The sequence below is a fragment of the Lates calcarifer genome, linkage group LG17, assembly GCF_001640805.2.
Source record: "Lates calcarifer isolate ASB-BC8 linkage group LG17, TLL_Latcal_v3, whole genome shotgun sequence".
NCBI classification, from domain to species: Eukaryota; Metazoa; Chordata; class Actinopteri; family Centropomidae; genus Lates; species Lates calcarifer.
Genome location: NC_066849.1, coordinates 556,875 through 573,520, shown reverse-complemented (window position 1 = coordinate 573,520; position 16,646 = coordinate 556,875). Strand labels below are relative to the sequence as shown.

General features: G+C 41.1%; 1 protein-coding gene across 1 annotated transcript in view; it reads right to left on the bottom strand.

Moving 5' to 3' along the window:
* Nucleotides 1–16,646, bottom strand: part of arhgap39 (Rho GTPase activating protein 39) — an 80,374-nt gene that overhangs the window by 26,948 nt on the left and 36,780 nt on the right. Inside the window, exon 2 of the mRNA XM_051077266.1 lies at nucleotides 2,532–2,951. Within this exon, the coding sequence (XP_050933223.1) occupies nucleotides 2,532–2,951 (420 nt within the window). The remainder of the gene's footprint in view (nucleotides 1–2,531; nucleotides 2,952–16,646) is intronic.

Genomic DNA, 16,646 nt, shown 5'->3' with positions numbered 1-16,646 from the left:
TACTTCGACTACTACCTGCTCTAACTAAATGCTGGCAGTGAACCAACGTGAAAAGAGAACATCATGGCATTTGACTTTCAATACTTGTTATGAACAGATATAAAGGGAAGGACACATGAACCAACTGACATCACCATCATTAGTATTTTAGTATCAGTATTTTTAATAAGTAAATATGGTTCTGTCTTCAACAACTGTGTGCAGAAAGTACAACGTGTGCATGACTTCAGTACTGTGTGTGTGCAAGTGTTTCTAATGCAGCAGTCAACAAGGATCTGGATACTGAGCTAAGCCACACTCATTCACACCATTCAGTTTGTTTTTCAGTTTTAGTGAGCATGGCAGAGTTGAATGAGTTTATGATGTTTTGAATGTGTTCTGCTACTCACCAACCACAGTGTCTGTCACCCGAGCTATCCAACAGCTGACTTTGGCCATTTCTTCTGAACCAACGCTAACTGAACCGCTGTATCAAAGAATGCTAAAAAATGGCCTGGTAACCGTCTTTCCCACGGCTCCTTCACAATAATCATCTCCTGCTGGTTTGCTGGTGGAATTTTTTTAATGTGAAGCAGCAGCAGAAAATGTCTGATCTGCATCAGCGGTAACTAGAAACACTTCTCAATATAATGCAGTCTAGTAGAACCACAAACTATCGTTGAAATAACACTTCTCTGACGGTATCAACAAAAACTGAACATTATAAGGCAACACTAGAATTTTTGGTGATGTTGTGCAGTTAAAATCTGTCTATCCTATTGGTCCAGAGCGAGTATCTTGACAACTAGTGACCAGAATGCCATGATATTCGTGGTCCCCGGAGGACTTGAATTCTAATGTTTCTGGTGACCTCTGATCTTTCTTCTAGCACCACCATCAAGCCAAAACATACCAAAATCTAACGGGAAGATTGTCATGTCATTTATTGAACACATTCATGCTCCCCAGAGGATGAACCCTCTCCACGTTTTGTTAGACTATGAGTTTCAAAATCATCAACTGGTCAGCATGTCACTCGGGTTAATAAAAATGACAGTATTGACAAATCTGCTCCTCCTGACATCTTGTGTCTACCCAAGACTGTTGTGGAGAAACAGATTTTTAATGTGAAACTGCTTCATTCATTGTTTTTACCAGTTCTAATTATCCGGTCCATTTGTGAGGAGGAGAACCCAACAGATAATTCAGCTCCCAGTAAAAACATCCTGAACGACTGACACTGAAACAATCTACCTACAAACAAACACAATGAGTTTTATGAGTTATGTAACAATGAAAACAACAACGCCTGTGCTAATTCATGACATCCCCGTGCTCCCTTACTTTTCCACCCTGCTGGACATTGTATTATGCACTTGTGGGAAACCCTGCCATATACTATGTTGTTCTCCTTGAGCTACACGGGCAGAGGCTGTAATCATCTCTAAGAGCAGTGATTTGCTGTTTCTCTGAGTGTACACAATGTGAATAACTGGACAGAACAGCTAGGACATTAGCACACTGTGTACTCTGTGTGTACTCAGTGTGTGCGTTTGTCTGTGTGTGTGTGCGCTCGCTGAAGTACAGAAGACATTTACAGGACACTGTGACCCCAGTCAGGCACATCCACCAATCACTGTAGACTGCAGCAGATTACAGCAAACCAGCAAACCAAGACCGGTTAGACAGAGGGGAGGAGGATGATAGGATGCTGAGGTGAGAGAGAAAAACTGAGTGTAAAGAGAGGTGAAAGGCTTTGAAGGTGAGAGAGGAGGGAATTAACAGACAGTGACAGAAACAGAAAGGAGGGTATGGGATGATGAGACAGAGACAGACAGAGAGGAAGTCTGATTCTGACCTTCTACAGGAAAACTACAGGCGCTATGTAAACTGGGTTTATATAGAGTTTATGCCTATATAACATCAGACTGCTATGAGAAAATGTGAATTATAGCATGTTCACGTTGTGTAGTTCCAGTGCAGAATATATAGCTGTTTATTTTTTTTCCAGTTTAATATCACACAGGTTTCAATGTCTGAACAGGTTAGGAGATTGACTATTCATGTTTATGTTCATGGAAATCTCCCCATTGTGGGACTAATAAAAGATTATCTTATCGTAGGCCTAATTGATTAATTCAGGCTTCTGGTTGGCTGCTCAGCAGGAAGTAACTTCTAAACCTGCAGAGGTTCTTTCTATGCTTGTGCTGAGATGTTTGCATCCATTGCTGTGAAGACATTTTGACCTCAAAGGGCTGTTGGGTGGTTAAGACTGGGTATTACCAAGCCTCATCAACCCCAACCAAGTGGGATTTATGAACTAGAATTACAACCCCACAGTATACCTCCAGCCAGTGTTTTCGCAGAATGTTATGATGACTTTTGACCCTTGGGATATTGAACGTCATTTAATCTTAGATATTTTTGTAAATTTTTGTTATAATTAGCGTGTAATCCTCCTGTGGAAATAATTAAATGGTCCGTGCTGTTTGGTAGGTTTCTGTTTCTGCCAGCCTCTATCAGCTAACTCACCAAGACACCAACAGCCTTACCTGTCTGCATCCTCTCTGTTGCCCTGTTTTTCAGACAGCTCCTGGTCAAGGGAGGAGGAAGTGCTTCCCTCTCGGCTGACCCCGCTGTTCCGTCCCGGGCTGTTGTCAGCTGACGCTCTCCCTCCTCCTCCTCCTCCTGCAGGACGGGGGGTGGTGGCATCAGTGTGCTGCTTCAGAGTCTGCAGCTTGGCCAGAGGGATGATGTCGCAGCCCTGGGGCCGATGCCACACTGTGCGCTGGGTGGAGGCGTTGTAATAGTAGAAGCGCGAGGTGTTAGGGTCAAATAGCTCCCACCACTGGTTCTCACCGGTCCGCTTGATGCGAACACCCTGCGGAGGGTCCCACACGCACTCGCCCGTCAGCAGGTTGGCGTACATACGCTCCCGTGTGCGTGGCTCGATGATCTCCACCCACTCCAACCTGCAGGGGAAGAGATCAGAATGAGTAAATGACTATGAAATAAAGTGAATGTGACCTCCGACCACTGAACGTCCACCTCTGCACCAGGAGTAATCACTACACCTGCAGAGCTACTGTAGCTTCTCATCGGCAGCAGAGAACAGTCACCACTGCCAGGTTGTGTGCGTTAAACCAACAACATCAACAACAATAAAAAAACGCTCATATTTTGGCCTGACTTTCACACATATGGGGTTGACATCTGTGATTGATTTATGATTTAACAGAGACTTATAACACCTGTAGGAGATTTTGTTGCACTTAGCATAGCGACTTGACTTGTAATGACTCCGCCCCATGTGTGTGTGTGTGTGTTGAAGAGCTACATAGGTATAAAGGCGCACGTGACACAGGAGGAGAGCAGAGAAACAGAGCCATTTACGAGAAGCAAAAGACTCTCACACTGAGCTCAAATGAGCTTTGGTATCTTGGCAGGACGGGCCGCCCTGCCACACATCTCCACACATTCCCACAAGACGTTGCCCAGAATTCAACAGGACATGATTTGAAGGCACGTACCTGTCTATATAAGGTCTCACGCTGACAATGCATGTCACAGCTAAAACCAAGACATGAGGTGAAATGAACCGTGTGTAGAGCTCAGACACAGGACTCTGTCGAGGCACAGATCTGGAGAAGGCTACAAAAAATTTCTCCTGCACTGAAGGTTCCTAAGAGCATGGTGACCTCCATAATTCTGAAATGGCCTGGAGCAACCAGGACTCTCACTAGAATTGGTTCAGTCAGGTTAGAAGGGCCTTAGTAACACAGGTGACCAGGAACCTGATGGTCACTCTGGCTGAGCTCCAGAGATCCTGTGTAGAGTTTTGTTGACTTTAGGCTCAGGCTGAAAATTAACAAAAAGGTGATGGGGTCTGAATACTTTGTGAATGCACTATATATACTTCAGTCATTGTATACAGTAGAAAGTAAAATAAGAAAAATTCCCAAAATACACTGTGTTGCACACAAATCAGCTGACATGATCCTACCATGATGACATGCATGAACTATGAGTTACTGTATTAGGGCTGAATGATAAGCAAGAAAATAAATAAATGAAATAAAATCATCTTGCAACTATTTTTGACAAGATACTAACTACTAATCAACACTAACCTTTAGATGTTATGTGGAATTTGAAGGGAACAGGCCAGCAGGACTTAATAGTTACTGGACAGTCATACAAATCAGACACGGTTACAGTGACAGTTTGAAGAAAATGTCACAAGCAGAATTCTGCTGAGGAGAACTGAAGGCTGTAGAGTTTAATGACTATATATATAATGACTATAATTTTCGTTTCTTGAAAAAACAAAAACAAAAGGCATCCGTCCTCAGCTGCAAAACTGCAAAGGGATTACACAGAGCTGCAACGTATTATGAATAATAAAATGGAAGCCCACTCAAAAGTCAGAGTCTGCTCATAGGCCTGCGCACACACACACACACATGGTAATAAAATAACATTTTGACATCATTTTGAAACCACACTGTGCTGCTGTGTGCGTGAAGTGTTCAGAGCAGCTGTGGATGGAGAAGAGGTCAATCAATAACAGCTGAGCTGGCAGACAGTGGGTTTCACAGAGAAACATGCAGCAACAGAGCAGGATGAGGTGACGCTGACAAAGACTTCAGCACCAGTCACTTCACAGGATTTTGAATGGCCACAATGACACTGGCATATCCCTTCATCACCATCAACACGCGTACACACAGACACACACACACACAGAGAGTAGTTTATTTTGACTCAATCCCACATACATCTTCCTGCTGCTTCAAATACACCTACAAAATTTTTTGACTAACTTTTGCTTGAAACTACAGTGACCAGCTGTTTTAGGAAATTACTCAGCCTTTTTTAAAAAGTGAAATAATATAACTGTAATTGTGTTAGAGAGTTACTTTTTCACAAGGAAACAATGGGCTTGGGGCTGAGCTATAGACAGGGTAAGGAAGTCAGAGAGTGTTGAGAGGTGGACTAACATATTGTTGGCTGTAGGAAAAGTATAAAGTAAGGACAGTTTAAACTCTCTAATACTTACATGTGATGATGGGAAGCTCAGACAGTGTAAGCTACTAAACACTGTAGTCAGAAGCCATGTCATCCGACAGCCAAATGATGATGGCTTTTGAACAAATAATGCACAAAGAGGTGAACTTTTTTTAATCTACAACATATGAGTGCAGACCTTTTAAAATAAGTTAACATTTTCAGCTGCATGCAGTGACTAAAAAAAACACAGCTTCATATTCACTTTGATGGAGTACTGATCTTAAGCAAGCAAGACACCAATTCAGAGGCTATCTTGATCATTATGGCACATTATGGGATCTGAATATTTCAGTTTGGCAGCCTTCAAAACATCTGAATTTAGCCTTAGCCCTAGCAGACGGTGAGGAGAGAGGTCAGAGACACAGAGTGCCATTTAGCGATGTGCACATTCAATCAAGGTTAACTGTCTGAATGTACAGACAGTTGTTTGTAAACCTGTGAGCTTGTCTGTACATGGATGTTAGCCACAGTCCAGGCCCACTGAAGAACGTGGTATCGTCATTTCATTTCCTTCATAATGTGATTTCACACTGACTGTATGGATTTTCAGGCCATGGCTAGTTCATGTTGGCTCCAGTTCTGCTCCTGAACTTCACTTACAATAAATGTTAGGGATTATGATGAAATACACTCACTTGCACTCACACACACTTTGTTCTGAAAGGAGCCTCAGTTCTTCATGGCATGGATTCTGCAAGATGTTGGAAAAATGTTGACATGGTTGTCTGGTTTTGGTGAGCCTGTGTCCACTGCAGCTTTAGATTTTTGTTCTTGGCTGACAGGAGTGGAACCTAATGTGGTCTTCTGCTGTTGTAGTCCATTCACCTCAAGGTTGGACGTGTTGTTCATCCAAGTTTTTCTGCTCAGTACAGTTGTACAGAATAATTATCTGAGTTACTGCAGTCTTTCTGTCACCTCGAGCCAGTCTGTCCACTCTCCTCTGACCTCTCTAATCAATAAGGTGTTTCCATCCACAGAACTGCTGCTCACCTGAAGTTTTTAGTTTTTAGCTCCATTCTTAGTAATTCTTAGTATTCTTAGAGTTTGGATCAACCGTTCCACTCTCCATATTACCATGGTCGATCCCTTGTTTAATGGCTGGAGATTCAAATTTGTCGTATCCATCAGGAAAAAGGCAGTTTGATACACAAAAGCAATCCATCAGTTTTATATGCAAAGTCTGACCTTTAACTAATTCTGTGAAATTCTAGATGGAATGGTCAAGTTTTCAGGACCAATGTATTGTCAGTATTGTAAGGCATCCATGTTGATCTCTCATGTGACTTTAAATTCCATTTAAATCATCAGAGAAAAAATTAACATTCTTAGCAGACTGAAATAAGCCCTATGTTAAAACTGGGCAGAGGGTTGACTGTGTTCGTGGTTCGTGAAATACAAGGTATGGCTATTAAATAACCAGACTAATGCTGTAATTCAATTTTATTGAACTTAACATTTTTCAATGTCTTTCTCCTTCAACAAACTCCCCTTCTGCATCAACACAGTGCTGCATTCAGAGGGCTGAGCTTTACATTTAAAGCTACAGTCAGTTTGAATACAGCTTTAGTCCAGATATGAATAAAGCTGAGAGAAGCAGGCTTCTTTGAATTCCACAGACAATAACAGTTCATCCTTACTGAACACACAGGAATTACAGCTGCTGAGCAGATCACTGACAGAGGTGTGGCTGAAGTGCATCTGAATCTGATGATCCACTCAGGCCTGAGCCTGAGCTACATCCTTTTCCTCTGGATAAGGGGCAGACACAGCATTGACCACAGTCCTGACAGCTGATGCATCACACATGGACTTAACCACTGCCAAACAAGTCCTATCCAATACCATGATGCACCTGCTTCTATAAGGCTATCAATCAGTGAAATATGCAAGTTCATACAGTCAGATGCTAAATTGTTGTTAATCTCTGTAAATGTTTTTGAATTTTTATTTTGAAGGAGCAAATCTGAGGAAAACATAACACAGACAGTTTAAAGGATTATTTCAGTTCACTGAAAACCATATCTTATTAGATAAGAATTGTTTAGAATTTGTTTTTTGAAGGTAAAACTAGTAGTACTAGTAGGTCAAAGGTGAAGCAGGAAGTGGGTCTGCACACTGTGATGGATGTGTGCAACAGACCGTCTAGTTGATAATTTCACTTTGTTTCTCAACCTGTAAAACGTCTTTTTAATAATGGTCCACAGCTCCCTGATCTCAGCTAATTATTTACACAACTTTGCTTATTTGCTTTGTCGTCAGTTTCCTTGTGATACCAGACTTTTCCATCACCCTGTAGAGTTCTCTGCCAGAGTGAATGATCTCTGTTTTTAAAGCAGCAGAGCCTTGTTGAGCACTGGGACAGCCACAGTTCTTACCAGCTACTTTGTGTGAATGTGTGTGAGAAAGAAAGAAGAGAGAAAGACACGGTGCATCAACTGTCAGAGTGAATGCTTGTGAAATGGAGCAGTTAAATAAAGAGATCCACAGCGGAGATAGTAGGATTAATTGGCCATAATTGGTTGATGTGTTGGTGGTCCAAATGACCCAGTTTAGCTGGCGACCCTCCCTGTGCACTGCAGAGACAGATTCTGTGCCACAGTTAGCATACACTCTGAAAGCTTCTAATGTGGACCAAAAACTTCTACTTCTTAACCTGTTATAAATTCTTAGCTGCAGGTTGTCAGCCACAGGTTTAAAATATTCTGCCCTCATTAAATACAACACACAACAGAACAATACAATTTTTTTCTTCAGTCTGTGGTGTCAATCAGGCTTAGTATGTATTGGCCAAATATGGTAACTTCCTGGAGTCTTGCCTGCAGAGTGAGGTTGCTAGGCAACCATCGGAGATCATGCATATCAATTTTATCTATAGACTGCTCTAATAGTATTCCTGCTATAATCATATTAAACTTTCATTTTTGTTAAATTGACAAAAAGTGATTAATTAAAATGATTTACGTGTATTTTAAGAATTGGCTAACTAATGCTGCAAACAGTGTTGGGTGGGCCCTCACACCTTCATACACATCAGGGGTGCTGGCGGGATGCCGGTCAGTGCAGCTCTGTACAAATGAGTAAGACGTTATTTCCAGCGTGGAGTGCGTGGCCAAGGAAATGATGCACTGCACATGTTGTATGACTTCCTGTGCTCACTATATGGTGCTACATAGCACACACCAAAGATGCATTATGTTGCTGTATATCCAGTACAGACCAGACCATGAAAATCTAATGTAAACCAAATGATGATTATCAGATCTTCTCTCAGATCAGAGCTTCCTGTTGCCAGCAGGTGGTGCTATGACTGTGACAGAAAATTGACATGTGGACACCTTCAGGCTGAGACTCTGAAACGAGAAGTTTGGGGCCGATCGGATGTTGTATATTTGAGTAACAAGAATTTCCTTTTCAATGGCGAGACCTCGAAATTTGCCATGCTGCCAGGGTGACAGTTTGATGAACACAATTTTGACAATTTAGCATTACATTAGTCAAGACAATGAAATTTGTTGTACCACCACAAACACGCCCTTCAATAAAAACTCACAATTTTCATAATACAGCATCATGAAGGTCTAAGCTTTTTTGACCAAATTTAAGGTGGATCTGGTCGACATGCTGGGAGGAGTAAAGTATAAAACACCAGGAGGCGGCACTATAGCTATATCTGCATATTGTCATGTAGATGTCTTCAGGGCAGGACCCTTATCATACATGGGAAGTTTGGACAGTGTTTATGTGAGTGAGAACAACTTCCTGTTTCATGGTGAAACATCAAAATTTGCCATGTTGCCACTTACATGCCCAATGAAATCTAAAAAGCTTCACAATTCAGCATCATCAATGTGTTAAGATTTCACTGACCAAATTTAAAGTTGATCTGATCAATTCTGTAGGAGGAGTTAGATAAAGTACAGCACCTGAAAATCAGAAAAAACTGCACCAAAACTGCACAATAAATTCAAAATGGCTGACTTCCTGTTGGATACCTAGGCTATGGTTTAAAATGGGCTTTTCCACAAGTCTCGGGATGTTAGATGTGCCTATCAAATTTCACATATGTAGGTGAAACCACTGGTGTCCCTTTGTTTAAATCTTCCAGGGGCCCCTATGGGGCAATTTTGCCACACTCATGTGCAATATTGGTCTTTTCACCAGGTTTAACATTTTATGAGATTTCAAGCATGTTTAGGCCCAAAAAATGTGATTCATTCAATGCTTTCATCTTTCACCCATCTGTATTTCAGCACAGTGAAAAGAACTGGCCTGAGGTTCCTCTAACAGGCAGCCTGGGCATGCACATACCAACACGTTCTATTTGGATAATGCTTAGCCTTGATGACCTCTGTGAATCAAACCAGATCAAACCTCCAACCGAACAGTCTGACGCTGTTTTCACACCTAGTTAGTTCAGAGGACTCACTTCAATCCCTGGAGAGCCTTCCCAGATGAACCACTACAGAGAACACTTCCAAACCTAATCTGAACCTAAACCATCTGAGGGAAGCACTGCACATTATGGGTTAATTATACAATGAACTATGGCTTAATTAAGGGTAAAGGATATTAGTGCTTTCTCCATGTCCAATCTTAAACCAGGAAAAAAAAAACCCACTCCACTGCAACAAAGCTGGGAATCACAGCCCTGATCCTCAGAGTGCCTATTACTCATCCACTCTCTTGTTTAAAAAATCAATCTGCACAGTTCCTCTGTAGAAAATGAACAGGTTGCTGGAGGTTGTTGTTATAAAATCATAATAATGTGCTCTTCCACAGGTTTATTATTGTACAATAACAGTCATGTCATACACTGCATACACTTGCTAATTCACAGAAATACTGAATGTTTGCATTCAATAGATGATCCCTCTTGTCCTATTTTACCCTGTTAAGGTACTGTCAGTGAAAGCGCTGCCATTTCCAGGTAGGGTTTTAATATGAAACACTGGCAGGAAGTGTTGAGCTTCATCAACCAAAAACTGGCAAGGCAGAGACAACTGTAATTCATTTGTGAATTAAAAAAATATTATGCTGCAAATGTGTATGCTGGCATAATCATTTACATGCTTCTACTCACACTATCACAGTTAAACAACTTTCTTTGGCATTTACATCTATTTTTAGTGATGACACTCAATATCTAATTTTAGCAAATTCTCAACTTCCCCTCCTTTTGCAGGCAGGCTCTTGATATCAGCGAAATCAAGAGATTTGCTGCTTTTCCTCTTGTTTTTCTTCTGTTCTTGTGTGATAGTCATTTTTGAGTTTTGGGGTGATGGCTTCTGACATAAAAGCTGCCCTCTGAAAAGCATGTCACAGCCTATCACTAAAAACATTGAAATCAATAAGCCATGGTTCCAGAATATAGTTGGGTTGGATAAGACATCTGGTTAGTGACCTACTGCATGTACAATACACTACATAGTATGTGCAAATTACAGTAACCAGATTATTACAATGCATTTTAAACAAGTTGACTGCATCCAAAACATACTGAATATTTTTGTCCTGAGGCACATGACATATGATATGGTGATATGGTGTTCCTATAATCAATAACTTTCTATCAGATTCTGAGGACAAGGTTCAACTAAGACCCAGTTCAGACGACATGAATTCAGCCTGAATGTGACACCATGTTGTCTTGGCTCACAATTTCCAGCGTTGGGCCTTGAGTATGAATGTTGTACGAGTACAAATGGGCCTTGTGCTGTGACATCATCAAAGAACAACGATGTGGCGTCTGGGACGTCCCACACCCTGATGAAAAGTCTGGCACACATCTGGACCTTGCACAGCCCCCGAGCCAAAGCCCTTTACCTGATCCTGACCAACCCACATAAGGTTAATAGGAAACTGGGAATCAAACTTAAATAAATGTTTATCATACATGTAATACAACTGCAACTGCACTTTTTTTTGAAGACGACTGCATTTTCTTTTCCATTCAAATGTGTGTGGGTGCGTGTTGGCGAACAGAGCTTACGATAGATGTTAGTCCTCAAGAATGTCAGCTCAAGTTAAAAAAAGAAAGACTGATACAGAATGTAGAGTTTTTAATAAGACGTGGACTAAGTGTTTATTTACTGAAGTTAAAGCAGTGTTAGTCATCTTTGTACCTCTGATGACAAAAGATTTTTGAGATTATGGAGGAGCTGGCAGCAGTGTGGTCAGTGGAAGAGACAACGACGGGGAGTGACTTGAACTTGGAGGTAAATACATGCTGGCAAACTGGGACTGAAATGGGACAAACTGGCAACTGTTGCAACTGATGGTTGTCCAAATCTGACAGGGAAATGAAGCGGATGCAAGATGAAGACTGAAATGAACCCAGAATTGAAATTGGTATTTTTGTATTGTACTCTGCATCAGGGGCTGTTGTGTAAGCCAGTGCTAATGAACCATGTTACTGATGTTGTAACTAAAATAGTTCATCAGGGCAAGAGCATTGAATCACAGACAGTTGGAGACTGAACACAGTGACACAGGCTACCACACAGCTGTCAGGTGGTTCAGCCTGGGCTGACAATCACCTGTCAGATGCTGTTCAAGCCCAACACAGACTAGATGACTCTCACTGACCAAGAAAGAAGAACTGAAAACAGCAAATCAGGTAATTAGACTACAAACTAGGCAACAATAGCACTTAGTATAAAGTTAACTTAATGCTGGTCTTTGAAATACTGCAAAACCATGCACATTTTGATCACAGTTCTTTTTGTAGATGTTGATTCAATAGTGATAGTGTAGATACACTGTGTGAATTACTGAATAGTGATAAGCACAGCAGTTTTGGTATCACAGCTGTTCATTCGAGTCATCTCCAGCCAGTAAAATACCTGGGAAACCTCAGATCCAGCATGGGGATTTGAGCACCACCGCAAAGCCAACTAATCAACTTGAGTTGAGAAAAAAAACCCTGATGTTGTCCTCTGCTACATACTAAAGCTATTTCAACATTATTATTTATTATCATTTGGCCATGCCCCTGGCGACCTTTATGGATAAACTGTACAGATAATGGATGGACAGATGGATTATTATAATTATTAACATTAACACATGGGAAATTTGATGATGATGAAAAGATAAACAAATCAAAGACATGGAAGGAATAAAAACTTTAAAAAACAAATATGAAGAATCTCTTATTCCCAGTAGCTTACTTGCCGATACCCAAATATCAAACAAATTCCCTGCTGCTCTGCCTCTTAAAACAGCAGGCTGCCTGTTGTGCTGTGCATCTTGTCTGACAATGCACATCTCCCTGTTCCACACTTTTCAGACAACCCTCACCTCTCATTTAGATTCAAGATTAACAACAGCACTGCTGCAAAAGAGGAAATGAATAACCATTTATTATGCAAATGAAAAGGAATAATCAGCCAGGGAGCACTTCTACCTTGTTCAGGGGAAAGAAGATAAGCAATACTAGGTCTTTTGGGGCAGTAACACACACACACACACACACGCACGCACACTTATCCTATAATGTGTGGATGTCTGTATCCATGTGTAGCACATTAAAATTCTTTCCTGTGGCCATCATGTGAGGGAAAAGAAATGAGAACAAAGGATGGGTGAAGAGATGGGTGCATTCCACTTAGTTTATAGAAACACTCTCAGAGACAGAGAATTCATATTTATTCATTTAGTTCATTCCATCTGAGAGAGGGTAAGGTATGTGAGGTTCCAAGGCTTGAACCTGAGAATTTTCAGTTAAAAAATGATCTCCACCTCATCAGACTCTCCTGCTTCTGCCTCTCTCTGATTATGTTAGTGATGCCTCTGGCAGACAGTGGAGCCTGCATATGATGGATGAGAGTGGATCTGCCTCATGGCACACCCATACTAGTATCACATATCAGAGTCATGTCTGCGGGAACAGTTTGGAGAACCCCCTGAGGTGGTTTGAGCACCTCAAGGTGGATTTCATCCATTCCAGTGCCTCTTGGATTTGGTATTGGACAGTTATCCACTCATCCCAATATATATTAAGTGGCTATGGGTAAATTGGTAATAGATGAGACAACTACTCACACTTACAGTCTTAGTGCATATTCAGCATTGGAATCCCAAACGCACAGTTTATTGTTCTCAGATCCCCAGGGACATGTCTCAAACTTGGGTCCTTGAGAGCATAATAGAGCTGTCCAGCACAGAGGGGGCCATGTGAAACAAAGAATGTTACAGTCCTTCCTGTCCCATTGGTAGTAGATTCATCAGCAGATTTTCCATAGTTAATGTGTAAACCACCAGTTTCTGCTGCATTCATCTGAGTCACAGCAATCCCTGTCTTAACACTGCATTATTTTCCAGTAGCTACCAGCTCCATCACGCTGTTTCCTTTCCTTCACTCGAGTAAGCTGAAGGTACCTGCTTTAGTTATTGTCAATACTAACACAACACTTCCTGCATGTGTTTAATGATCAGTGTATTTTGATGTGAAGTTAGTGGTGACATTTTTTATCACTGCAGGAAATGTTGGCAATGCTACAAAGGTTAGCTCCAAGGCTGCCCCATAAAAGTTCATGCTTTGATGCATCTGTTGAGAAGACTTTGACTCAACTCTGCCTCACAGTACACACAGATTAATGCAGAAGCAACAGCATGGAAGGCTGTCAGCACCTCTTGTCAAGACCATGGTTTGACACATTGTGTGGATTGAATGGATCATTATCGCTGACAAAGTATCATTAAGAAGAGCAGGTTAACTTAGTGTAGGAAAAAAAGGCTAGTTCTGTGTACTGTACGTATTTAAGGAGACTGGCTTTTGTAATTTGTTATAATATTCAGCTGTGCAGACCACAGTATGCACTGAAATGTCTCATTATCCAACCACCCAAGAGCACAGTTGGTCACAACATATTTACACTAGGATGGTGTAAACCTTCACACATGATTCGACAGTGTGCTGTTACACGAAAGACATCACTCATTTCTGTTTAGTTTTAGATTAATTTGATGACAATGAGACGACTTACAATGAAATATCATTAGTTTTGTACTCATGGTGGAAAACCCAATCACCACTGAATCCCTTCAACTGATTCCATAGAAATAAGTTTTCTTAGGTGCATGATGCACGAGCAAGCAGAAAAAACAGTTTAGAGTAGGAAAAACATTATCGCTGAACGCCAACCTGCCACTACATGCACATGTAACATTTTCTTTTTCAATTTATGTTACATGACATGCTATGCTGTAACACAGAGAGACAGCAATGACAGTCTGCGCACAGAAATGTGATCCCGATCTGACTTTGCATAAACCAGAGGCACATTTTACTGTCCAGTCAAATCCAGTTATACATAGAGACAATCTAGACATGACAGCGGTGTATCGAGAGAGAGAGAGAGAGAGAGAGAGAGAGAGAGAGAGAGAGAGAGAATGATCATCAGGGTGAAATAACTGACCCAGGTCTCATCTGTATACTCAGAATAAGCACCACAAGCATGTCCGGTCAGTATGAAAGTGAAGTGCTACTCTGTCTCCTGGGGACTCTACACTGTTCAATATGGGCTCCTCTATGTCTCTTGGCCACAGGCCCAGCCCATTATAAGTAAGGAGGGTCTATAAACACACTGAGAGCAGCCAACATGACTCATCCTATGAGCTGTGATATCAAAAACCTGGTAAAATGTCCTAGGGCTGAGGATGGATCAGCACCTTGTTGCTAATATTACTCGCAGTATTGCTAACTGTTTCAGTGATTTATTGATAGAGCTTACATAACACATCTTAAAATATAAGAAAAGAACAACAAATGTGATTGACTGCTAAGCTGGTAGTGCTGGTATAGGGAGTAGAGCTAGTTGTTCTCAGCCTTCAGTCTAAAAGTCAGTGGAATATTTGAGAATATGTTGCATTAGGGCCAAAACAAAAATGTATAGTAAGCCTTCACTTTTAGCTTGTTCATATTTAACTCCATATAAGGCCTGCTGATCTGTGTACACATTCTGGCTGTGGATGATTTTTGGGACTGAGACTTAACCACTTGTTCAGTGGTCGTTAGATAAACTTCAAGAACATACAAATATGTGGGTTTTACTCATTCAGAACTGGTCTCCATTCAGAGCCAGGTAAGCCACTTAAGTATTGATACATAGTGCCAAATTACATTATTATTATTATTATATTTTTATATATATTCTTACTTCTCAGTACCAACACAATTAGAGTACTGGATTTAGCCAGCCCTGTGACTACACATGACCTGTACTGGTATGGAAGACATATTCCCTTCATTCAATAACTTTGGCCTCATGTATAAAATATTTATGTGACATTATTTTTCAAACAAAAACAGTGAAAAAATGACAAATATCTGCAGATTATCAGCCTCTCAGAAGAGAGGAGTTTCTTCATATATCATTGTAAAACTGAATATTTTGGTATTTTGGGTTTGGGCTTTTGATTGAAAAAATACATTTAAGATTTTAAGATGTCATCTTCAGCTCAGCAAAAATTTCTTGACCATCTGTTGATGTTTTATAAACTAAATGATTAATTGATAATCACCAAATTTTAACATTTTCTGTCTCAAAAAGATGCAGAAAAACTAGTCCATGCATTTGTTACTTCCAGGCTGGACTACTGTAATTCATTATTATCAGGCTGCCCCAACAAGTCTCTAAAGACTCTGCAGCTAATTTCAAAACGCTGCAGCACAATTACTGACAGGAACTAGAAACAGAGACCATATCTCTCCTGTGTTAGCTTCTCTACATTGGCTCCCAGTCAAATCCAGTGTAGAATTCAAAATCCTCCTCCTCACATACAAAGCCCTTAATGGTCAGGCTCCATCCTATCTTAAAGACCTTATAGTTCCCTACAATCCCACCAGAACATTGCAATCCCAGAATGCTGGTTTACTGGTGGCAGAGCCTTCAGTTATCAGGCTCCTCTACTGTGGAACCTTCTCCCAGTTTGGGTCCAGGAGGCAGAAACACCCTCTGTACCTTTAAGAGTCGGCTTAAAACTTTCCTCTTTGATAAAGCTTGTAGTTAGGGTTGGCTCAGGCTTGAACCATCCCTTAGTTATGCTGCTATAGGCCTAGACTGCTGGGGGATCTCCCATGATACACTGAGCTTCTCTCTCTAACTCACTCTCTTCATCAGTATGGATTCATATTCCATGTTACATGTTACTAACTCAGTATCTTCCCTTTCCTATAGTATTGTGCTCTTCTGTCTCTGTCTCCTCTTCTGTCTCTTTCTGCAGGTATTTCTTCCTCTGGAGCTGTAGAGTCTGATCTGTGATGACAAGTCTCCTGCTGCTCCTACAACTCCACTCAACACCTGCTGCTAGAATTACAAATTACTTATACTGCTATTAGTTGTATTGCTGTGTTAGCAGTTAATACTTTAATTATCACTACTATCATTACTACTGCTGTATTACTGGCCTCACCTTACATTTTATATGGAACCTGTGTTATGCTATGGTCTTCTCTCGCTATTCTCTACCACCCCACCCACCCCTCTCCTTCTCAACCCAACTGGTCGAGGCAGATGGCCGCCCACCCTGAGTCTGGTTCTGCTCGAGGTTTCTGCCTCTTAAAAGGAAGTTTCTCCTTGCCACTGTGCTGCTCT